The sequence below is a fragment of the Triplophysa rosa genome, linkage group LG7, assembly GCF_024868665.1.
Source record: "Triplophysa rosa linkage group LG7, Trosa_1v2, whole genome shotgun sequence".
In the NCBI taxonomy this organism is placed as follows: domain Eukaryota; kingdom Metazoa; phylum Chordata; class Actinopteri; order Cypriniformes; family Nemacheilidae; genus Triplophysa; species Triplophysa rosa.
The window spans coordinates 920,842-943,521 of NC_079896.1; the positions used below are offsets into that span (position 1 = coordinate 920,842).

The window sequence follows — 22,680 nt, forward strand, 5'->3', positions numbered from 1 at the left end:
AATAACTAAATAAAACTAAACTCTTAACATGTTATTACCATTGTTTTCACCATGCTGTCGTTCTGTTTACTTATTTAAATCATGTTTTTGGTCCTGGTGTCATGGTAATGTTCTTTAAAGCTGCAGTAGGCTAATAATGTAAATATCCTCGTGTAGGAATCATAAAAGTATGCTTTATCTCCAGAGACACTAACTGTAGTTTCTGTAAGAATGTTTTCTTTTTAAATGGCTGAATATGACTCATGAGAGACTCACCTGTCATTCTTTCTACATCTTCATCCGTGAACGCATAAATCAACTCCACGAGTGTCAACTTTGAAGTGTGACGGATAAAACAACATGTTACAAAAATGACCACAAACTTTTCTTCCTTTATAAAGTTTGCGTGTTCGTGTGTAGCATCACGTTTGTGAAAGACTCTGAGGAGCAGCGCCGCTGCTTTTCTATCACAGAGAAAGAAACGCACATGACCGAATCTTTGGAGTCGGCTCTTTTGAACAATTCTTAAATCGATTCGCACATCAATTCCCGCATTCCATTTATAATCTAATCAATAGCATACCGATAAACAGTTACTATTTAAAAGGGTTTTACCACCATAAGAAACGTAAACGATCGTGTGACTATTCGATTTTTTAAAAGTGAATCATTTATTGAAATGAATGAACTGATTAGCAAAAACGAATAGCTAATGACGAATTTTACAACGCTGATATGAATTCAAGAGAAACCACACCTCTAAAGTGGACGTTTTCCCCCTCAGGGAGATCTTTATTGTTCAGCAGAATAAACGAGTTTCTATTTTTCAGCAGAATAAACGAGTTTCTGTTGTTCATAGTTACGAGAACACAACTGCATAACTGATGCATATGATTTTTATTTTTAAACGTTAAGTGTACCCTTACCCTAACAATTGTACGTTCTTCTCAATGTATCTCATATTGTGCACCTTAAGAAAATCTTGAGCAGCTGTCTACTCTGGTTTTGGTGCTTTCTCAGCACTTGTTTTTAAACGTGTTATAATACATTTGAGTAGGCGTGAAATCAAGCTTCAAACATAATGAATGGTTAAGTTTTCTTTACAAGAGAAGCTTTAAGGTTTGAACTGGATTTGAGCCTTTTAGCTGTCAAGTTCACGTCACATCATCTGTCCCACGTGCAAAGACAAACGAACTTTCGTTGTCATTTATTTTTTCTCATGTAATGTTTCATCACTTTTCTTGAGTTTCTATTGCTTTTCTAAAGTTAATATGGACTGTAATTTACACATTAAGGATATTATTTGCTTTTTTGAAAACCAAAACAAATCTTTAGAATCTACTGTTAACTTTCTTATCCTTGTGGCAAAATTCTATTTTCACAAACAAATGTTTCTTAAGAAAATACCTACTTTTATAGACTTCTTATGTGAAGTAGAAGATTTAATTAAATCACTAAGAGTAATTAATAACAAAAATGTATTTTTATTTTGAAGAGATACGACGAGGTCTTTCATGTACTATGATTAAAATACTTGTTTTTATTTTTTTCTTCTTCCTTGTCTTCTATATGTTCAGATGACTTTGCATGTATTTTTGGTATATTTTATGTAGTGTATGCAAAGTTGTATTTCATTATTGTTATCTCTGAATTGTTAAAAAAAAATAAAAACGAACTTTATAAGATCACGATACTACATTACCCACAATGCAGCGGTCAGCGTACGTCTGCACACCGCTAGGCATTCTGGGAAGGAGAAGGTTGTAGACCATTTTGCCCGCAGATGACATCGAATGAGTCGGCGGACAGATTCATTTTCGCTAAGAAAGGATTCGTTTTCTGTCTTAACGTCTCTCAGAAGTTGAGAAGTGTTTGGTTGAAACGTTTCGTCAAAGTATATCTGGTAAGTTTGTGGTGTTTCAGGTAAAACTGGCGCCTTTTCAAACGACAACCCGACGGCAGTCTCCATTTTGATGTGCTCTCGTGTTCTTCAGAGAACATTAAACCCCACCGTGGTAATCTTGAAAGTACATTGGTGTGTTTTGTAAACGCCACGCTACACAGATTGGTTAAGTAAGGGATAATCCACAGCTAAAAGGGTTTTAATGCACGACGTGGAGGCCAGGTTGCCTCTGCGAATTGCATTAAAATCCTTTAACGCACGGCTAGCGGTGGATTATCCCGCTTATACCACGGTCATTTGCCAAGTTAAATCTTTTATTGATGTTTACAGTGAAATTTTAGATCAAATAGGTGAAGATGACAGTGATTTTGTCAGTTAAATTTCAAATGTAATCAAACTGACTGGAGCTACCTGTGCGTTAAAGGGTTTTAATGCACACCTTCCAGCCAATCAGAATCCAGTATTCAAAAAGACCATGGTATAAATGAACGTTAGTGTGTTGTGTATGCGTATTTATGAATGTGCAATGACATTACAATCATAGCACAGTTTATGTAACGTCACGTCTAACACATTGTTTTGTGTATTGTTGTTTTTACGTCATCCATTTCAAGACGTTCGTAATTCAAATGCCATAAAGTCTAGACAGAGGCATTGCTTTCACTGGAATCCGAGACAGCATGTTGTTATGCAGTTATGTTGTGTGAACAATACACAACTATTATCTACATATCTTTCAAAGTTTTGTGAAGCCACCACATAAATAAAGTACAAGATGAAGGAATGTTGTGCTGATGTTGTTGTCTGTGTTTCTCCGGAGGATTGGGATACAAGGATGGGTGCAGATAAACGGTAAGTTTTATATACGAGGTATATATATATTCCAGTGTTTAATTCCAGTGTTTGTTGATAGATGACACGTGTCGTTTGATTTCATCTAGGATTGGCCGTACGGAACGCAGCGGCAGGTACGGCTCAGAGCAGTCCCGCGACGACGATCGCAGAGACCGTCGCGATCGCGACGACCGTGGCTACGATTCGCATCGCTGGAACGAGGATCGCCGTTACGATGGTGAACGAAATGAGCGGTATTGGAACAGGGAGAGCCCTGAGGTGAGCGCCGCTTCATACGTTCTGTGGTTATCTGAGGTTTTGGCACAGGCCGGCGCTAACTCTCGTCCCGTCCCGTGAAACAGCGAGGGAGGAAACGTCGCGGCAGCGACGGGTCTGATGACGGTCATCACTCCGATGGAGATTACTCTGAACACGATTACAGAGGCGATCCGGCCGATGAGAAAGAGAGCAAGACCATCATGCTCCGAGGTCTGCCCATGAACACCACAGAGGCTGATGTGAGTTTGCATTCTCCTGTCAAACCTTTTGCATTTGCTGAAGATTAAGACCGATTCAAGAGGCTCCGATCACCTGTAAGTTAAAGTTAGTATTCGGTCTAAATCCACAGATTCGAGCGGCGATTGACCAGCTGGAGGGACCCAAGCCGATGGATGTGCGTCTGATGAAAAAGAGAACAGGTGAGGCTTATGTACCGCGGATCTTTTCTTCCCCACAAACAAACCTGTGTCCACTGGGCCAACCTGCTTCCTCTCAAACGCCTTTTGCCATAGCAACATATTAGCAGATCTAGAGCCGTTTCACACGTGCACGGACCTGAATAAAGTCTGTTTTGTTTTTGTTCTCAGGTAAGTTTTTGTCTGTAGGTTATTATAATCGTGTGGTTTCTCCGGTCCGCTTAGTTTTTCTCCTGACTGTTTGTTTAGTTTTTTATTGATGATGCAGTAAGTAGGAGAATGTTCTAGAAGGGTCTGTTGCTATGGTAAAAGCTCCCCGGGAAGTCCCCCGCCGCCTCTCTTTGACCTCTGCGGGTCGATGGGGGTCACGAAGCAGTTTGTGACAGAGTTTGAATGTTGTACCACTGAAGCATTTCAACTAACACACCTCCCGTCTGTATATCTGAATGCCTCTCTAGGTATAAGCCGAGGTTTCGCCTTCGTGGAGTTTTATCACTTGCAAGATGCTACCCGATGGATGGAGACCAATCAGGTTGCTTCCTAATCACAAAGTCTAGCTTTTGCTCTGGGGAATCATGCAAAACAGTGAGAGATAAGAGAACAGTTGCTGCCCCAGCAGACAGTATTGGACCAGAGCCGCAGATTTGATGGATGATGATCTGACTTTAAGTCATGTTAAACTTATCAGAGCTCTGAGAAAACGGGATTGATCTTAAAGAGGGAGGATAATCATAAATCATTTGTGTGTGTCAGAATTATGAGTAAAGCTCTGTGAATGTTGTTTAAAACTAAAAGAAGTCTGGCTTTATGTGGTAAGAGAATGAAAAGGACTGCTTGACACTCTGTTCCGGCCCCATCCGGACACCCGGGTCCCAAACACACAAACATCATCATCTCGCACACACACACATGCACATACACGTAAACTCTCCCGGGCGATCCTCACCCTAAACCTTCGTGGCTTATGTGGTTGTTCTTGGGCTGAGATCAAACCTTCTCAGGAGAGGAAATGACCAAGAATCTGTCTTGTTCTTCCAGAAACTGCTGAGCATTCAAGGCAAGACTGTGGCCATGCACTACAGCAACAACCGACACAAGTTTGAAGACTGGCTCTGCAATTCGGTGAGTTGTCGCAGCTTTATTCTGATGTCGCGCTTCTTCGTTGTCTTATGCATGAAAATCTCTGGGATTGTTGGTTTTCAGTGCGGTCTGTATAATTTCCGGAGGAGACTGAAGTGTTTCAGGTGTGGTGCTGCTAAAGTAGGTGAGTGATCCTGTCAGACATCATTTCATTTTTACACTACCGCCGAATTGTTTAATCACCGTACCAAACCCATTTAAAACAACAACACAAACATTCTTTCGTTTTACACACCCTCATGCCATCTCAGATGTTGATGACTTTCACTGTTTTACCTTCTAATGCCATTGAATGAGGTCTCAAACAGTGCCTCATCATCTTAAATAGAATTCTTAAAGTGATACTGCACCCAAAAATGTGAAAGATGTGTATCAATGTCTTTGTTCTGATGGACACAGAGAAAGAGATTTGGAATAACTCGAAGGCGAGTAAACGATGACAGAATTTTCATTTTTGGCTGAAGTGTCCCTCTAGCACGTGTTTTCTGACGCAAAACAATGCGTTTGTGTAGAAACAAATCCACATTTCGAGCATCCAGTTGTACACGTTAACACCAGAGTCGAAGTTCATCAGAGAAGATGTATGATGTTTTGTGTAACGTAAGGTGCAAAATGTTGTGTTTGTCATCAGAATCTGAGTCCAGTAACACCACAGGATCTACAGAAACCCAAGCCAGCGGTGATTACTACGGTGACAGTACGGATGTTTTACTGGCATATTAAACATATAACGCTGACATTGGCCAGTGTACGGTGTTCTTAAAGTTTGATACTTGTGTTACCAGCTATTATCCTGAGAAACATCGCACCTCACTCGACTGTTGAAGCCATTCTGACATCACTCGCCCCTTACGCCAACCTCTCGCCCGGCAACATCCGTCTTATTAAAGACAAACTGACGGGTCACAACAGAGGATTTGCTTTTGTCCAGTTGTCCTCTCCGCTGGTAACTACAGCCTGTTTCCAGATGTCCGGTCGTTCCTCTGTTATCACGAAGCTGTCCTGTGACGCGTTTTGTTTGTGGTTTGGCAGGAAGCGTCACAGCTCTTAACCATCCTGCAGGGATTACAGCCTCCGCTCAAACTGGACGGCAAGACCATTGGCGTTGACTACGCCAAGAGCGCCCGCAAGTATGTGTCTACTGTTAGCAGTGTTTCCGAGAATGAATAATTGAAGGTGCTTCTAACACACTGCTGTGTTCGTTTCATTGTCAGGGACTTATTATTGCCAGATGGAAACCGTGTCAGTGCCTTTTCTGTTGCCAGCACGGCTATCGCGGCCGCTCAGTGGTCCTCGAGTCAGGTATGAGCAGTCTTTTGTAAGCGTGTGAAATGAAAACCGCACGGCCGGTGTAATGGACTGCTGTTTACTTTTCAGCCTCAGCAGAGTGTAGAGCCCACATCGGAATACAGTTATCTACAGGAAGGTTATGTGCCGTTTTCACAGGTCAACATCACACTGCACTTACACTGGCTGTTTAGAGATGGGATGGGAATGATGTGGGGTTACTGATGTGGACTGATGTGATGTGTTTAGGAGTATCAGGCGTATTATCAGCAGCAGGCCGGCGCTGCAGATCCCTCTCAGGCCAACGGTATACTCGGAGGTAACGGCAGAACTCCACAGGGACAGTTGACCTTTGACCTGATAGGATCGGTCAGCTTTACCATGCGTTTATGATATACATTTGTGTTCAGCTGCGCCTGGAGTGAAAGTTCTTTCCACCGCTGCCGGAGTCGTGATCTCTCAGAGCGCTCAGGTTTATCAGCCTCATATCATCAGGCAAACTACTCAGGTGAGATCTTCATTCTGTTTATTTAGCTTTTGTTTTAGTGGAACTCTTCATTCTAACGAGCCGCTTCATTTGTGTCATGCGTCGCAGGTTGAAGGCAAAGCCCAACAGATCCCAGGCACTGCCACCGTCTCATCTCTATCAGCCTCTGTAGCCACGGCGACGGCCGCAGCGACCTCTCAGGATAACCCGACGGGTAAGAATCCATCACTAAATCCACCCCAGCCAATCAGAAGGCAGTATGTCAGAAGTCATTTTCTAATTCTCTCTGTGACTGGTTTTCTCCAGCTGTCCCAGACATGTCATCCTATCAGTACGATGAATCATCCGGGTATTATTATGACCCCAGTACCGGCCTGTACTATGACCCAAACACGCATGTACGTCACTCTTCGTGAAGTCTTGTTTGAGTGTAACTGTTCAGCGCGTGAACGAGTGAATTGATGGCGTGGTGTTGTTGTGTGTAGTATTATTATAACTCTCAGACGCAGCAGTATCTGTACTGGGACAGTGAGAAGCAGACGTATATGCCTGCGGGAGACTCCGGTCAAAACGCAGCTGCTTCTGCATCCTCCACTCTGAAAGAAAGCAAAGAGAAGAAAGAGAAACCCAAGAGCAAAACCGCACAACAGGTGACATCACATCATCATCTTATTGAAATACACCTATGAGTGATGCTAGTGCAAACAAAACTCAGTTTTTTTTAATTGTAGTTGAGTTGTAATGATTTGATAGTATCGTTGTGTGTGTCTCTGTGCGTCAGATCGCCAAGGACATGGAGCGCTGGGCCAAGAGTCTGAACAAACAGAAGGAGAACTTCAGAAGCAGCTTCCAGCCCATCAGTCAAGAGGAGAGAAGAGAAGCGGCCGCCGCAGATGCCGGTTTCACTCTCTTTGAGAAGAAGGTACGCCACACTGTGTTGAGCGGAACAGAGCGGGTGTTTTGAGCACATCGCTCACGTCTCTGTTGGTTTGCTTGTGTGTGTGTGCAGACAGGAACTCTGGAGAGACTTGTAACAGAAGCATCTAAAGCCACAGAAGAAGAGAGCTCCTCATCAAAGGTGAAAAAAATCACACATGCACATTAAAGCGACACTATAGAACTTTTGCTCACGGCTCCCCCATGTGGTTGATAAGCGCAATTGTCTGTTACCAGTGTTATAAATAACGTCGCTGTGTAAGCCTCGCCGTGGGCAGCGCAATGCACGTGAATGTGTTGACTGAACGGATGGAACCGGCGAATACAGAAATGTTGTTTGGAAACCATATCGCACTCTTCCGGAGGCAGGGGATGGGCGGGACTGTGTATCGACCCCAACACAGAACTTACAGTGTGTGCTTGTGGCTGCTGTGAGGCTGCTCAGGTAGCAGCGGCAGTAGAATTCATCCAGTTAAGAGTTATTCCACCTCTGAAATCATTTTAGAGACATGATTTTGAACAAAAAAAAACTACAAAGTGTTGCTTTAATAAATGAATTTAACGCAGAGTGTCTAAGACTGAGTCTACACTAGTAGATCTATCAAAGTAAAAACCAAACGCTTCCGTGTGGATCTGTGTAAGCGCTCGGTAGAGAGTGTGATGCAATGATCATTTCACGCGCTTCCGGGTTTTGTTGCGCAAGCGCTCGGTAAGGAGCCATTCAAAGACATATCCGATGACTTCAGAAACACAATAGCCAATCAGAGGTCTTTCATAATCTGTTCAACAGCGCTCAAAATGATAGCGGGAAATGCAAGTATCGTCACATTTAGTACCGACTGGTACCGAAGTTTGGTATGGTGACAACACTACTGGCAGCTTCTGTCACGAAGACAAATTGGCAATTAAGCTCTTTCTGATTCTGAAAAGTGAATGTGAAATTTAACAATAACTTCGAGTAGCCTAATGAAATATTCCGTCTCCTAAAATGCAATCTAAAGTATGCACGAACTGACATAAATGCTGTCAAACAGGAGAGCAGCGAATCAACTGCGTCCCATGAGGAAAACACGTCATCGTTTTTAAACCCCTCCGTTTTCCTCATCCACAGTACATGAAAACGGCGTTTTCAAATGTATCCACTTTCTAGTGCGTTTTCGTAAAGCTCTGTTTTCGTTGACGAAAACGCCATCTCAGTGTGGACGAAAGGCCGAAACTGAGAGAAGAAGTTTAGTGTGGACAGGGTCTAAATGAGTGGAGTGTGACGTCAGTGTTTGTGATGTGATGCAGTAGGCGGGCGGGTGGATTATTAACAGACTCTTGTTGTGATGAAGGGGGGGTTGGTGGCGGCGTACAGTGGTGACAGTGAACCAGAAGAAGCTGCAGATGGAGATGATAAAGAGGATAAACTGACAGACTGGAAGAAGATGGCGTGTCTGTTGTGCAGGAGACAGTTCCCCAATAAAGAGGGTCTGATCCGCCACCAACAGCTCTCAGACCTGCACAAGGTATTAAACCCGCTCACACCAATCTTAAAAACACACTCAGAATTTCATGAAGCTCCATCGAGATGCCATTAGAGGACATGTTTTCAACGGGCAACAGCCAGTCGTAGTTTCATCCCAAAATGTTTCGAAATCTGCTGTTTTTGCTCATAAGTGTTTTTCTTCTCCAGCAAAACCTGGAGGTGATGAGGAGATCCAGACTGAGTGAAGCTGAGCTGGAGGAGTTAGAGAGGAAAGAAACCGAGGTTTGTGCTAGACGCCTCTCTCTCTCGCACGCTCGCTCGCACGCACGCACGCACGCACGCTCGCTCACTCACTCACTCTTTCTCTTTATATCTTATTTGCGTCTCTTTTTGTTTTTCACTAAACAGATGAAGTATAGAGACCGAGCAGCTGAGAGGAGAGAGAAATACGGCATTCCTGAACCCCCCGCCCCAAAGAAGAGGAAATTTACCCAGCCAACACCAGTAGTGTGAGTTCAAGCCTTTCATTTTCTAGATGACAACATCAGTTTAACCAGAACACAACAAACTGTGTAAGCGATGCTTTCAACACGATTGTCCTAAATTTAATTGGGTGTAATTTTGTACCTTGCAGGAATTATGAACAGCCCACTAAAGACGGACTGAACAGTGATAATATCGGTAATAAGATGCTTCAGGCCATGGGCTGGAAGGAAGGGAAAGGTCTGGGCAGAAATCAGCAGGGCATCACAACACCTATCGAGGTACGACTCAAATTCAAAATGTCTATAAAGCATTGCGTTTGCTTGTTTAATTAAGGTCACATTTCATGCACATCTTGTGATGTATTTGCACTGTAGGTGGTGTCTGTAAGTATATTAAAAAACACTAGCTGGTTCAGAAATAACACACTCCACATGCAACAAATGAGAGTAAATGTTGACTTTGTGACTTACATTTTCTCTTTTTCTATGTACATGTGATTCATAAGCAAACTATGTCTGACATGAGTATAAAAGCAACTGTCATGAAAACATTAAGTGTGGTTAGTTTTGGCAGGTCTGAGGTATGTCATTGACAGACGTGACTGTGTTTTGTTGTCTTACAGGCTCAGTTAAGAACGAAGGGAGCTGGTTTGGGCACTAAAGGAAGCAACTACACTCTCTCTGCTTCAGATACATATAAAGATGCTGTACGCAAAGCCATGTTTGCACGCTTCACAGAGATAGAATGAAGATTTCTCATCTGTCATTCCCGAGTTCTCTGAGGAACGTCAGATATTTATTTTTGGAAATTCTGTGTTGAATATATGTGACTGGAAGAAGGTGTACATATGTAGAAAGTCTTATGAAATGTGAAAGAAAAACTTTTTTGATTTTGATTATATTTGCTTTTTCCAAACTAGTCCGATCTCACTCTCTGTAAAGTTTGTATAAAGTGATCTCATGTTTGTACATAAGAAAATAAATGAGACGATAACCTTCCTGGAATTGGAAGTGCTTTCATTTCTGTCTTCACAGCACCAAACAAACGAGTTTAACACTTAATCGTGACGGCAACTTAACATGAGCTCTTTGATGAACATGAGAACCTCTTCACATGTTCATCAATGAAGAAAATTTAAAGTATGGGTACAGATCATTTATTTTTAAATTCAGTTTTTCAAGCTTATGAATTTTTGTAGCTTAACACTAAACTCATTATGGAGACAGCGTAGCATAAAAAAACAAAGTTATGAATGTATAGAAGGCGTGATATAGCAAATCTTTTACAAGGAAAAGTATTGTGTATGGAAGATCAGGTTGTGATTAATAAAATGAGATGTGTGCCATACAATTCTCGTAAACAAATCGTGGCTGAGGTTTGTCATTGTGATCTGTTGTGTTTGTTTTATTCATTTTTACATTATAATACCTCTGACAGAAATATCTTGTACATTTTTCAGAGAACGTGATGATGCTGTTTGTTGTCACAGCTGACAGATGAATTTTACATAATCCCGTCAACAAACATGCACATTTTTACGGGAGTGTTTTTGTTCACAAGGAAGCAGCTGAAACATACATTTACAATCGGATAGCAGTCCTAAAGTTTGTGTATTTCAGCATATCGTGGAGTGTTCCATGTTACATAAATCCAGTGGCGTAACTTTGTTTTGAAAAGTGGTGGGGACAAAGACGACAAAAACAATACTTTAGTAAATTGTTTCTGTAAGAACTCGTTCGAAATATTGACCATATATAGTGGGCGGTCCGTCCATCGGCTACTCCGCTTTTCGACTACAGATACGTGGTTCCCAAACTGTCATTTGGGGGAGGTCACTTGGTTATTGCGGTGCATTACACTTAAAAACAGTTTATTTCTGTGACTAAAAATGTCACTCGTTCATTGTTTTTTTTACGCAAAAAGTAGTGGGGACATGTCCCACCCGCAAATTACGCCTATGCATAAATCTATTATATATAAATTCATGATGAACTTTAACTGCTCTTACACAATTAAACGCAAAGTACAATTTATAGAAATAGTCAACAGAACAAAAATGCTTGAAGAAGTCACATACAATCATCAGAAATAAACAAAATACACACCACCATATAAGGAAATATCGTTAATGCTGTTCTCTAATATCACACTAGAGGGCGACATAACTGCAACAAAATACAACAACTGCCACATTCATTTCATTTCACGAAATGGAAGAGAATAGAATAGAAGGTTTTTGTCAATGTGCAAGCAACAAAGATGTGCATATGTGTCAGTCTGTATTGGTGCATAATAAAATTAAAGACAAACATATTTCGAGATAGACAAATAGGCGATATGAGAACATCAAAGTAAAGAGGATTTAAAGTATTTCACATTATAATGACTATAAATGACATCTCTGTTACACAACTATAATGTGGAGACAAAGACACACAGTTGCGTTCAATGGAACCTTTACAAAAGCAGTTTTGTAGATGTGTACAAGGGTATTTTAGGTAATACTTGTTAAATATTGGTCAATTTTCCTTAATTTGTCCATTTTTATTTGAATTGTGTTTTTGTGTCTGTTGCTGATGCTTCAGAAGAGTATAGTGTGTGCGAACTCTGAATTTGATTCTTTAATCCTGGTCTGATATCAGCCGCTCGTGCCGCATAGTGCGCAGTTCATGTCTGATCTCAGATCAGCGAGGAGCCGCCGTCTCACGATGGGCGTGTCGTGTGCGCGGCGGCCCCGCCCCCGCGGTGTCGTCACAACTGCTGCTGCTAGCTCGTCGGTTAGCGCCGCGGCTAAGAGCTGAACTGTGATGAGAGGATGAGACAGCAAACCTGCGAATGAAGCCATTCCATCCCCATCATCATCATCATCATCGTCGTCAGCGGATCTTCATCACCACACGAGAGTGTTGAACAGCTCCGTGAGTCATTATTCAGCGCGATATAAACGCTTCAGATGTCATGAAGGTGACGTCGACTGTTTATGTTCTTTTTTCACCGGCACTGAGCTTTAGCTCGCGCGCGTGACACCAATAAACCCGCGCGTACGTGTTTTTACATCAGGATACGTGATGCTGACGGATAGAGTTTGTGTTGTGAAGACTAACCAGTTGACGTGCTAACCGGGAGCTAGCTAACGTTAGCCTGCCGCACAGCTGATATTATTGATCGTAAACGCGTGCTGTCTCTTTAATGGGGGGTTAGCGCCGCACATGACGTCATAGCACGGAGTCCGCCAGCTCTCACCTGTATTTACCTGCAGAGGGGCGAGCTTCGCCGCATGCATCACCCGGAGCCCAGTGGCGAGACCCCCGGGAGCAGGAGGATGTCCCACCCGTCTGTGTTCACCGGCCGCAGGGGCAGCAACACCGGCGCAGCACCTGCAGACGAACACCAGACGCCCGCCGGCTCTTCATCGCCCGGACCACATCATCCGCCGCACAGCCTCAGCATCCCGAGCGCCGGGGCGCAGGTCAAGAAGAAGAGCGGCTTCCAGATCACCAGCGTCCTGCCCGCGCAGGTGTCCGCCAGCGCCAACAACAGCATCGCAGACGACACCGAGAGTTACGACGACATGGACGAGTCGCACACCGAGGACCTCTCGTCCTCCGACATCCTCGACGTGTCGGTCTCTCGAGCCACGGACACGGGCGTCCCTGAGAGGAGCTCCTCTGAAGAGACGCTCAACAGTTTGCACGGAGGCGAGACGCCCGGAGTGGTGTCGCCCAACGAGCCCGTGATGCATCACGGCCAGCAGGGCTACATGGTGAACGGCATCCATCATCACGCTCACCATCATCACGGCCATCACAAAACTGTGCCGAGAACGCCCGTAACGCAGGCGAAGGTCGCGGGTGGCCGTGCGGCACAGGCTGCTGTCGTAGAGGGCGGTGGGGCGCCTGTCGCTGGAGGTGTCGTGAGCGCCGCGCCGGACACCGGAGGCGCTTCGGTGACAGTCATACAGCCGCCGCCTCCGTCCACCGCTGTGACCCAAACGCAGACCTCCACGGCGTCCCGCTTCAGGGTGGTGAAACTCGACTCCAACTCGGAGCCGTTTCGCAAGGGACGCTGGACGTGTGCGGAGTTTTATGAGAAAGACGCCCCGCTGGGAGATCCTGCCGCCGCTCACAGAACTGTGGAGAACATCATTCACTCAGAACACGAGAGCACGAGCGGCAGTTCATCAGGAAGCACCCTCAGCGGTGGAGGAGGAGACGCCCAGCAGACCCACGCTGGCCCACCGCCTCAACTCCACGCTCACCCTCACGAGTCTGTTCTTCTTACAGATGCTGCCCCTCCTCCAAGACCCCAGCAGCCGGTGGTGTACGGTGCGGAGGGTCAGATACCCCCGCTGCAGAGCAGCTACCCCACCAAACCCCCCGTCTCTGTGGCTCTGCCGCCGATGGAATACACCCAGATCTCAGCAAACGCCGCTCAGCCGCTTCAGATTCCTCCCGTTCAAAGCGCCGTGTCGCCCAGAGCTGCCCCGCTGCCCATAGGCATGCCAGGACTACCGGTAGCTCAGGCCGTGTCTCCTCGCCCGCAGGCACCCGCTCCACCAATGGGGATCCAGCTGTTCTCATCCACCGCCTTCGGACTGCAGCCGCCGCTGCATGGAGCGGTCGTACAGGGTCAGCAGGGAGGACGGGGTCCGCCGGCGGGCGTGATGAGCGGCGTGACGGCCTCTCAGCTGGAGGACGCCCAGCGTCTGCTCTTGCAGCATCACCCGCTGCTGGCACTGCCGCGTCTGGCCGCGTCTGGAGGTCTCACGGGATCCTCTGTGGCTGACGGCGGTGCTGATGGTGCGTTTGCCGTCTCCACAGGTGCCGATGAAGACAGGTGAGATCTCTAAACCTATCCTCACTAAAAGAAAAGAGAATAAAGCTCCTCTTTAAGAGTATTAGTGTGGGGTTTGTGGTTTTAGTTTTACTGACAAAAGTTGATTTCTCTGATTTGACTGCAGTCTGTCTGAACACATGAAGTGACATCCTTACGTATATAATAATAATGATAACTGCACTTTATGATTTCAGTACTTCTTGATCAGTTTTATAATCTGAAAACACGGCCCTGTCATATGCAGATGTTATTTGTGGGGTTGTTGTTTTAAGAGTTTTTATTTCTCGTCGGTTGAGAGATTGCAGTCACTGGAGCAGTGTGTTCAGTTATTTATCTTTATTCTTCATTGAGCGCAGTGAGCGTGTGCGAGTGATGTGTGGTTGCCGTAGCGACGCATCTGCAGCTCAGCCAGTGACTCAGCAGCAGTAGATGTGTTTCGGGTGATTTGTGTGCTGTAAACTGTGTGACACACATGAGTGTAAGAAAAAACTTGCGCCATTCAGAACTCTAATCAGTTCTCATTTAACACTCATTCAGATGAAGTTTGATCACACATTCTGTTGTTTGCTTCATTTCTAATAGTCGTCATCAGTTTCATTTCTTGTGTGAATTGACTGTTTCGTTCACCGTGGGCTTTGGGAAATGTATTTGTCAATAAATCTAAACTTTAAGGGTCAGTTTTTCCGGATTATTTTAAACCAGGACTAGGCCTTCGTTAAATTAGGATATTTCAGTATTTCTTTTACATTTTTTTACAAAAAAACATTACTGGTGTACGTCTTGAGACAAAACTATCACACTGACATATTTTAACATATGTCCGTGTAAGTTGTTTTCGATCAAGACACCTCTAACATTTAAATTAGTGCGGCCCGGGATTAAGATCACAACCGTCCCTAAAATTTGGAATATTTCATACTGTTTAAGGCTGTGTGTTGTTTTATATAATGATGTTTTAATATTCATGAGACAGTTGTTTAGTTCAGACATATGATAAAGAAAAGACACTTGAGTCACTGTTGTTGAGGTGCAGTGATCTTCTGATGTCCTCTAGATTTCAGTGTCTCTTCACTCCTGACACTGTGTCCTGAACTCTGCTGCAGTCTGTGTGCGTCTGCGCTCTGTATGTCTGCATCTGTGCTCTGTCTGTGTGTCTGCTCTCTGTCTGTGTGCGTCTGCACTCTGTCTGTGTGCATCTGAGCTCTGTCTGTGTGCGTCTGAGCTCTGTCTGTGTGCGTCTGAGCTCTGTCTGTGTGCGTCTGAGCTCTGTCTGTGTGCGTCTGAGCTCTGTCTGTGTGCGTCTGAGCTCTGTCTGTGTGCGTCTGAGCTCTGTCTGTGTGCGTCTGAGCTCTGTCTGTGTGCGTCTGAGCTCTGTCTGTGTGCGTCTGAGCTCTGTCTGTGTGCGTCTGAGCTCTGTCTGTGTGCGTCTGAGCTCTGTCTGTGTGCGTCTGAGCTCTGTCTGTGTGCGTCTGAGCTCTGTCTGTGTGCGTCTGAGCTCTGTCTGTGTGCGTCTGAGCTCTGTCTGTGTGCGTCTGAGCTCTGTCTGTGTGCGTCTGAGCTCTGTCTGTGTGCGTCTGAGCTCTGTCTGTGTGCGTCTGTGCTCTGTCTTTGTGCGTCTGGCCTCTGTCTGTGTGAGTCTGGGCTCTGTCTGTGTGAGTCTGGGCTCTGTCTGTGTGCGTCTGATGTCTGTCTGTGCACGTCTGCACTTGGTCTGTGTGTTCTTGTGTTATTCCTTCTCACAATGTCTGTGTGAGTCTGGGCTCTTTCTGTGTGCATATGTGCTCTGTCTGTGTGCGTCTGGGCTCTGTCTGTGTGCATCTGGGCTCTGTCTGTGTGCGTCTGGGCTCTGTCTGTGTGCGTCTGGGCTCTGTCTGTGTGCATCTGGGCTCTGTCTGTGTGCGTCTGGGCTCTGTCTGTGTGCGTCTGGGCTCTGTCTGTGGGCGTCTGGGCTCTGTCTGTGTGCTTCTGACGTCTGCCTGTGCATGTCTGTGTGTTCTTGTGTTATTCCTTCTCACACTGTCTGTGTGCGTCTGCGCTCTGTCTGTGTGCATATGTGCTTAGGGCTGGGCGATATATATTGTGATTCACGCTAATTATACATGTCTAATTAGATTCTGAAATCGATTCAATGTTTTATGCACAGCTCTTCTTCTGTGAACTACAACTCTGTGATCAGTAGGAAATGCTGCTCGATCTAAAATCACTACAAGATTGAGTCATTTATAACGTACATTTGAAAAAGCAACACTTGTCAAACATCACTATAAATATACTTTATTATCATGAAAATACCCGAAAAGGTTTGAAGAACAGCGATAGAATATGACCACTGGCATTTCCTGGAACGAATTGTTCTTCTTCTGTTTCCCATATTGGGAGTTTCTGCGCAAGAGCGCCCTCTGGCTTTTGGATGTGGCGGCATTTAACTGTAAGTCATTGAGAAACTGAGCATAAGAATCGCACATTATATCGCCTAGCCCTAATATGTGCTCTGTCTGTGTGCGTCTGATGTCTGTCTGTGCACGTCTGCACTTGGTCTGTGTGTTCTTGTGTTATTCCTTCTCACACTGTCTGTGTGCATATGTGCTCTGTCTGTGTGTGTCTGGGCTCAGTCTGTGTGCGTCTGCGCTCTGTCTGTGTGCGTCTGCGCTCTGTCTGTGTGCGTCTGATGTCTGTCTGTGTGCGTCTGGGCTCTGTCTGTGGGCGTCTGCGCTCTGTCTGTGTGCGTCTGATGTCTGTCTGTGCAGTCTGCACTTGGTCTGTGTGTTGTGTTATTCTTTCTCACACTGTCTGTGTGTGTGTCTGCGCTCTGTCTGTGTGCTTCTGGGCCCGGTTGCATAAGCACCTTAAGTTTTTCCCTTAAGTATGACACTTAAGGGGTGATTTTCCTTTACCAAAGACAATAGGAGAATAACTTAAGTAAAACTTAAGGTATACGTAAGGACTCACTTAAGAGAAAATTACACTTAAGGTGCTTTATGCAACCGGGCCCTGGGCTCTGTCTGTGTGCGCTTGCAGTCTTTCTGTGTGCGTCCGCGCTCTGTCTGTGTGAGCCTGCGATCTGTCTGTGTGCCCCTGCAGTCTGTCTGTGTGCGTCTGATATCTGTTATTCCTTCTCTAAGATAATTGCTTCATTGTTTTCCTTCATTTTTGGGATAAAAGCATCTGCTACCTGTTGAAAATTGTGGAAGTAAATGGACTTGAGCACAGCGAACTGCTTCAAATATAAAGAGACGAATCTGACGGAAGATGAACTGGGTTGTCTGGGTTTTCCTCATTCTTGTGTTAAAATGGAGTTCATATTCTTCCTGTTCTGGCCAAATTACATGTCTATCCCTTAGTTTCTAGACATATAGTCTTCATAAAAGTTGTATTTGTATACTTGACATTACTATTTGAAATTAGTTTTGGTGCCTGCTCTGATGAAACAAAAGGTTTTGACTTGGGCCTTCTATTAGTGCCAAGCAGTGCGCGTTATGCCCTGACCGACAGATGGCGCACGTCTGCTTCAGAAACACCTGCAGCAAACGAAAACACGTTATCTGTAGATATCATTCTACTGTTATTGTTGTAAATACGACATACCTTATACCTTTTCATTCTTGATAAAGTGATTGCAGTTGTTTTGTGTTGTTGAGAATTCATTTTGCAGACGGAGAACAAAAAATGCGTCACTTCACAGAGACGGCAGCAGGGGGCGGAACCTCGCATAAATTAGTCTAATATCCTGCAGTGTCCGCCAATAGCGTGCCTGCGTGCGCTGAGCTCATTTCTATGCAAATATACAGCGGCTGCAGCAGCGCTCTTTCAGAGCGCCTTTGTGTCGAAAAACACCCACAAAATCGACAATGTGACCTTTTATACCTCCGCATTGGTATGTTTTTATTTTTGCGCGTGGATTTGTGTTCTCTATGGGCGGAATAGAATGATTTGTCGGCTTTGCAGAGATGGACGTGGGTGTTTATCGTCTGAGGAGTTTCTCCATCTCTCTTCTGTCGTCAGTGTTGAGCTCGAGACCTGTCACACTCGATCACAGGTACATCCATGTGAAATAAACTCGACACATTAAACACCACGTGATGTATTACAGTGGAAAGCCTCTCAGTGTTCATCTGATGGAGTCTCTCGGGTTTGCGGTTGTTCGAATCGGGATGCAGAGGTTACGCAACATTATCCGAGCGAAACGAATGAATGAACCGAATCTAATCGTGTGATTTTGTCGTTTTCAGCTCGTCAGGAGCCAGTGTTGTGGCCATCGACAACAAGATCGAGCAAGCCATGGTGAGTTTATCTCTATATGATCATCACCAGCACTACATAAGCAAATGTGATTCTGTTCATGTCGTGTGATGTGTTAAACCTGCAGCTGAAGGAACATGAGTGTTATCTGCACACTCGTTCACAGTTAAAGGATTTAAATCTGCATGTCATTATTGATCATATAGACGTCATGTGATACATGTGCATGCATCTATGTGATCTGAAAATGCTCTGGGGTTTCTCAATGAAAATATTTATGTTGGCAGCTTTTAGACATATTTTTTCGGTATGTGTGTGTGTTGTGTTTTTAGCATGTGGCTGTTGCCAGGCAAACACATCATATATGATCAGCTCCACCCACTGTATGAAGAACATTGTGTTCCTGTTGCCTCTCTCTCTCTCTCTCATACACGCACACACATCACACGCACACACATCACGCGCACGCACACACACACACAACACACACGCATGCACACACACACAGCACACAACACGCACACATACAATACGCACACATCACACACGAATGTAAAGATCATGTGTATCAGAAGCCTGTCATGAGCTCAACTCGTTTCCATTCTCTATTGTTCGGTTACACGTCTCATCACTCAGTATAAGATCCTCACCAGACACAAAGTTAATCCTAAATCAGAAAAGCATGTAGGCTTAGAAAAACTGGTACATAACGAAATGAATAATTAATTTAACATTATGAAATAAGGTGTTCTTGGTTTGCTCTTTTAGAGTTAACGTTTCACTGGTCTTGTCTGATGTGTTCGGTCTCATATTCTGAATGAACTTTTACTTGCGTCCTGGTTGTAATGTGTGTGACTGTGTTTGTGTGTGTGTTCAGGATCTTGTGAAGAGTCACCTCATGTATGCGGTGCGGGAGGAGGTGGAGGTTTTGAAGGAGCAGATTAAGGAGCTGATTGACAGGAACTCGCAGCTGGAGCAGGAAAACTCGCTCCTGAAGAACCTGGCCAGTCCCGAGCAGCTCGCACAGTTCCAGGCGCAGGTTCAGGCCGGTTCTCCCACCGCCGGGCCCCCCGCGGCCCTCCAGCAGAACCAGGGTCCCGGGCCCACCGCGTAACGGCCCCGGGTCAGAACGTCTGAATGATACTGTGACTTCAGCCACGGAGTGTTCTCACGCTCAGAGCTTGACCTGGCTCAGACAATCAAAACTGACACAAGCACTGCTACTGGACTCAACCAGGGTGAGAGTCATGTGACCCCTGGACCTGACCAATCACATGCCGCATGCAGAGCTCAACCTTTTCTTCTTTGATGTCAGTGTTATAAGGGGCCGGCGATGTAAAATTGTGTTGTTCTTGCCACATTCTTTTTTTTAAAACACTTTCAGAATGCTTTTTTATTTGTTTTAATTGTACTTTGAAAGCGAGCACTTTGTAATGTGTAAGAAAAGAAAACGAGGAGCGACACACGGGCACTACGAGAGAATTATTAGCCCATTCTTGTGTTTGTTTGCTGGATAGTTAACAGTCGTTATTTATATCACAATGTTAGAGGAGAGATGGAACTGATTCAGTGTCGCCGTGCTCTGTGTGAAAATAAATGTGAAATGTGTTTCACCGAAGAGCCAAAACTTACAGAAACTTCCTTCTCGAATTATGAGAGTTCTGTCAATCTTATTTAATGATTTAAATGAGACTTTCATCCCTAGATCATCTGGACACATCACACCTTCAATCTGATATAAGTGATAATAACTCAGACCTCACGCTTTGTGCATGTTTCCTTCAAAATCACACGAGACATTGTGACGTCAGACAGTTACAACGGCGTCACATAGACTTCAATAAAAGTAAAGGAACTGAAAACCAAAAGTGTCCAGCTGTATTTGTACTGTAAGAACTCGGTCTGGTTGTTGATGTGAGGCGCAGGTATACACAGAGATTTATAGTCACTTACTCAAGCTCTCATTGCTCCACATTTAAAGAGATACACCTTCTTTAAACCAATCGACGTTTGACCTCATTTCCGTCTCTGCTGAAACACTCGTAAGACTCCCGCTTGATTTCTGCGGTTTATTGAACATCTCGCACATTTAACTGTAAATGATGACATTGTTTTCTGTTTGCGTTTGAAATAACAGTCTCGCATCGAAGCTCTCACGGTTATTATAACGTTTTTATGAAACTGGACAAACCGCAGTGATTTTAAGAACGTGCGGTCTGTTGACTCTTGAGATCTTCCAGCTCTTTCTTCATGTCAGTAACGTCAGTGGAGAGCTGTCTGTGTTGGCTTTGAACTTTCTTCAGCTGACAGTGAAGTCTCTTCATGATGGCGTCACACCTGCGGTTCTCGATCTGAGCAGAGACAGACATCTGTTACTCTCGCGCATTCTCAAGCGCCACGCTGCTCTTTGACTCGCGCTTTACCTCGATATCTTTCCTCAGCTGTGTGTGAGACTCTCGTTCTCTCTTCAGGTGAGCTTTTCTTGCCCTCGCGGTTTGCCTGCTGCTACGAATGTTTGCCCGAAGAAGGTCAATTTCCTTCTGGAAAGAGCAAAACAAACCACATGAACGCCAACGTTTGTGATAGTCAAACACAAATCATTCTTATAGAGTTGAAAGAATAAATCATCCGTTGAGATTTGTGCGTCTAGGCTTAGGTTTGGATTTAAGGGGCAAAGCTCAAGTTTTCGTCCAATCACACGCTCTCTCGAAGAAAACGCATCACAGTCGACAGCTGTGAGATGAAGAGCACGTGTCATGTTTTAGGGTTAGGAAGTGTGCTGTTGTGTTCACCTGTGCCTGACGGACACTTTTGCCTTCAGGATTCTGTAAATCGTCTTTGAGTTCATCAAGCGTTTGTGTGAGTTTAGACACGTGCAGCTCTTTCTCCTTTAACTGCTTATAGACGTCCGTCTGTCTCTCCACCGCACACACGGACTCTTTAAACTTCTCCAGTTTGGTGCGGTAAACGGTGTACCCCGCGAGTAAAGAGCGGGAGTTTTCCGACTGCTCCTCTGTGGAATGTCGGAGTTGCAGGTTTTCCAGGAGGATGTTGTGTATCTGTGTTTCCAAACTCATGATGTTGTTTTGAAGATTCTCAGTGTCACACAACACAACACTGATGTTTCTCTCCTTGTGCTGGAGATCAGAATACAGAAGCCTGCATCTCTGCTCCATCTCTGACAATGAAACCTGTGGACAATTCCATTCACACATACTTTTGAATATTTTATTTATCTCTGTGTGCGTGTTATATCCACACGTGTAGTTGAGACCTGCAGTGTGTGTAGTGTGTGCTGTTTGTGGGTCAGCTCTCGAGCTCGTGATGCCCCCTGGTGGATGGCGTCCTGTAGCGTCTCACACAGAGGAAACTTCTGCTCTCTGACAAACAAAACACATTTGTGTTGTTATTATATTCACTTTATTTCAACAATCTAAAGCACTGAACAGTCCTTTACAGAGAACTTTACAATTGTCCCTCATGTTACAGGACTGCACTAAAAACTAATCGGATTTAGTCATTTAGCAGATGCTGCAACTTTTTTTTGGTCATGAACTGTAGTTAATAATGAAATGAGGTTTCTGTTTGAACGAGCTGCAGATCAGATTATATCACTCAGACAGGTTAAATCCATTACAAATTGTTGATAGGCTAAACATAAACAGCATCTCATGAATGACGCACACGAGCGCGCCAAAACTCACAAACAAGCACTTTCACAACATTCGTGTTTTTCTGCTAACCAAATTAAAATGTAGTATATTATAATTCTACATATACAGTAAATATATACTTTACCTGTCAGTGCTCATTATTACAGCGGTAAAAACACAGTGAGCATGCGCGAGCGCGTCTGTACACGCACAAACGTGTTTCACGCCTGTCCGGTGTTCAGCCTTCTGTGTCCTTTGTGGATATAACTCGAGGAAATGTATTATTAGAAACGATTTAAGGTCAGTCCATCAGCGCGTAACATATAAACAATATGAAACTCATAAGAGTGATATATTTGGAGGAAGAGTGTGTCACACAGACAGACCCAAGTAAACTTCACATCCCAGAAATCACCGCGCCTTCTCTGCATCTGTATTTCGCCTAACTGAACGCAAGCTGCGGGCTAATGTTTTGTATTTGGCATAGTTTAGAACGATACCAGCGTTTCTGTCAGCTGCCCCGACTGTTTGCGCTCACTCCCAGTGTTTGTATTGTATCTGTGCTTTAAATGACTGTGTGTGCGCGCTCCTTTATGGCTAGAAGGGATACAGCAACCGCCACTGGGCATGCGCACTTCAATACCGCATTTTTTCCCCACTGTGAAAACAGTTCATTACTTTTTTTTTATTGTAAGGTTAGGTTTAGGGTATGTGTAGGCGTTAGCAAATGTAATTTG

At 44.5% G+C, this 22,680-nt stretch overlaps 4 protein-coding genes across 6 annotated transcripts in view; 2 read left to right on the forward strand and 2 right to left on the reverse strand.

Moving 5' to 3' along the window:
* cysltr3 (cysteinyl leukotriene receptor 3) overlaps window positions 1-425 on the reverse strand; it is a 90,514-nt gene extending 90,089 nt beyond the window's left edge. For both annotated transcript variants that reach the window (XR_008963228.1, XM_057337496.1), the window contains exon 1: window positions 256-425. Coding sequence is in view for 1 of the 2 variants with exons in the window: in XM_057337496.1 (XP_057193479.1) it covers window positions 256-262 (7 nt within the window). In the remaining variant the exon portion in view is untranslated. The remainder of the gene's footprint in view (window positions 1-255) is intronic.
* A 1,285-nt stretch (window positions 426-1,710) lies between these two features.
* rbm5 (RNA binding motif protein 5) lies at window positions 1,711-10,219 on the forward strand. 2 transcript variants are annotated; one of them, XM_057338251.1, is made up of 25 exons: window positions 1,711-1,882; window positions 2,703-2,734; window positions 2,824-2,995; window positions 3,079-3,234; window positions 3,345-3,414; window positions 3,870-3,943; window positions 4,450-4,533; window positions 4,615-4,675; window positions 5,183-5,248; window positions 5,337-5,497; window positions 5,584-5,681; window positions 5,766-5,853; window positions 5,929-5,997; window positions 6,088-6,157; window positions 6,249-6,346; window positions 6,434-6,539; window positions 6,632-6,723; window positions 6,811-6,975; window positions 7,107-7,247; window positions 7,335-7,403; window positions 8,596-8,769; window positions 8,937-9,011; window positions 9,138-9,238; window positions 9,364-9,493; window positions 9,838-10,219. In XM_057338251.1, the coding sequence occupies exons 1-25, from the start codon at window positions 1,763-1,765 to the stop codon at window positions 9,961-9,963; spliced, it is 2,598 nt and encodes an 865-aa protein (XP_057194234.1). In that variant the 5' UTR covers window positions 1,711-1,762; the 3' UTR covers window positions 9,964-10,219. The 2 variants fall into 2 exon arrangements, with proteins under 2 accessions (XP_057194234.1, XP_057194233.1); XM_057338250.1 differs by having other exon boundaries at window positions 1,711-1,881; window positions 2,699-2,734.
* A 1,732-nt stretch (window positions 10,220-11,951) lies between these two features.
* Window positions 11,952-20,233, forward strand: LOC130556418 (TSC22 domain family protein 1-like). The gene is made up of 3 exons (XM_057337409.1): window positions 11,952-14,051; window positions 18,281-18,332; window positions 19,168-20,233. Exons 1-3 carry the CDS (start codon window positions 12,493-12,495, stop codon window positions 19,402-19,404), a joined length of 1,848 nt encoding a protein of 615 aa, XP_057193392.1. The 5' UTR covers window positions 11,952-12,492; the 3' UTR covers window positions 19,405-20,233.
* A 112-nt stretch (window positions 20,234-20,345) lies between these two features.
* Window positions 20,346-22,651, reverse strand: LOC130556420 (coiled-coil domain-containing protein 122). Its single transcript, XM_057337415.1, has 5 exons — window positions 22,089-22,651; window positions 21,565-21,670; window positions 21,083-21,481; window positions 20,714-20,830; window positions 20,346-20,641 (listed from the first exon to the last, which is right to left on the reverse strand). The coding sequence occupies exons 1-5, from the start codon at window positions 22,100-22,102 to the stop codon at window positions 20,492-20,494; spliced, it is 786 nt and encodes a 261-aa protein (XP_057193398.1). The 5' UTR covers window positions 22,103-22,651; the 3' UTR covers window positions 20,346-20,491.
* Between the last annotated feature and the right edge of the window lie 29 nt (window positions 22,652-22,680).

Coding starts and splice junctions, on each gene's coding strand:
- LOC130556418 (XM_057337409.1), top strand. CDS start 12,493: ATGCATCACCCGGAGCCCAGTGGCGAGACCCCCGGGAGCAGGAGGATG. Junction 14,052..18,280: donor ACAGGTGCCGATGAAGACAG/GTGAGATCTCTA, acceptor TGTCGTTTTCAG/CTCGTCAGGAGCCAGTGTTG. Junction 18,333..19,167: donor ACAAGATCGAGCAAGCCATG/GTGAGTTTATCT, acceptor GTGTGTGTTCAG/GATCTTGTGAAGAGTCACCT.
- rbm5 (XM_057338250.1), top strand. CDS start 1,763: ATGACATCGAATGAGTCGGCGGACAGATTCATTTTCGCTAAGAAAGGA. Junction 3,235..3,344: donor TGAACACCACAGAGGCTGAT/GTGAGTTTGCAT, acceptor CTAAATCCACAG/ATTCGAGCGGCGATTGACCA. Junction 9,012..9,137: donor TAGAGAGGAAAGAAACCGAG/GTTTGTGCTAGA, acceptor TTCACTAAACAG/ATGAAGTATAGAGACCGAGC.
- LOC130556420 (XM_057337415.1), bottom strand. Junction 20,831..21,082: donor AAAGTGTCCGTCAGGCACAG/GTGAACACAACA, acceptor TGCTCTTTCCAG/AAGGAAATTGACCTTCTTCG. Junction 20,642..20,713: donor AGCTGAGGAAAGATATCGAG/GTAAAGCGCGAG, acceptor GTCTCTGCTCAG/ATCGAGAACCGCAGGTGTGA.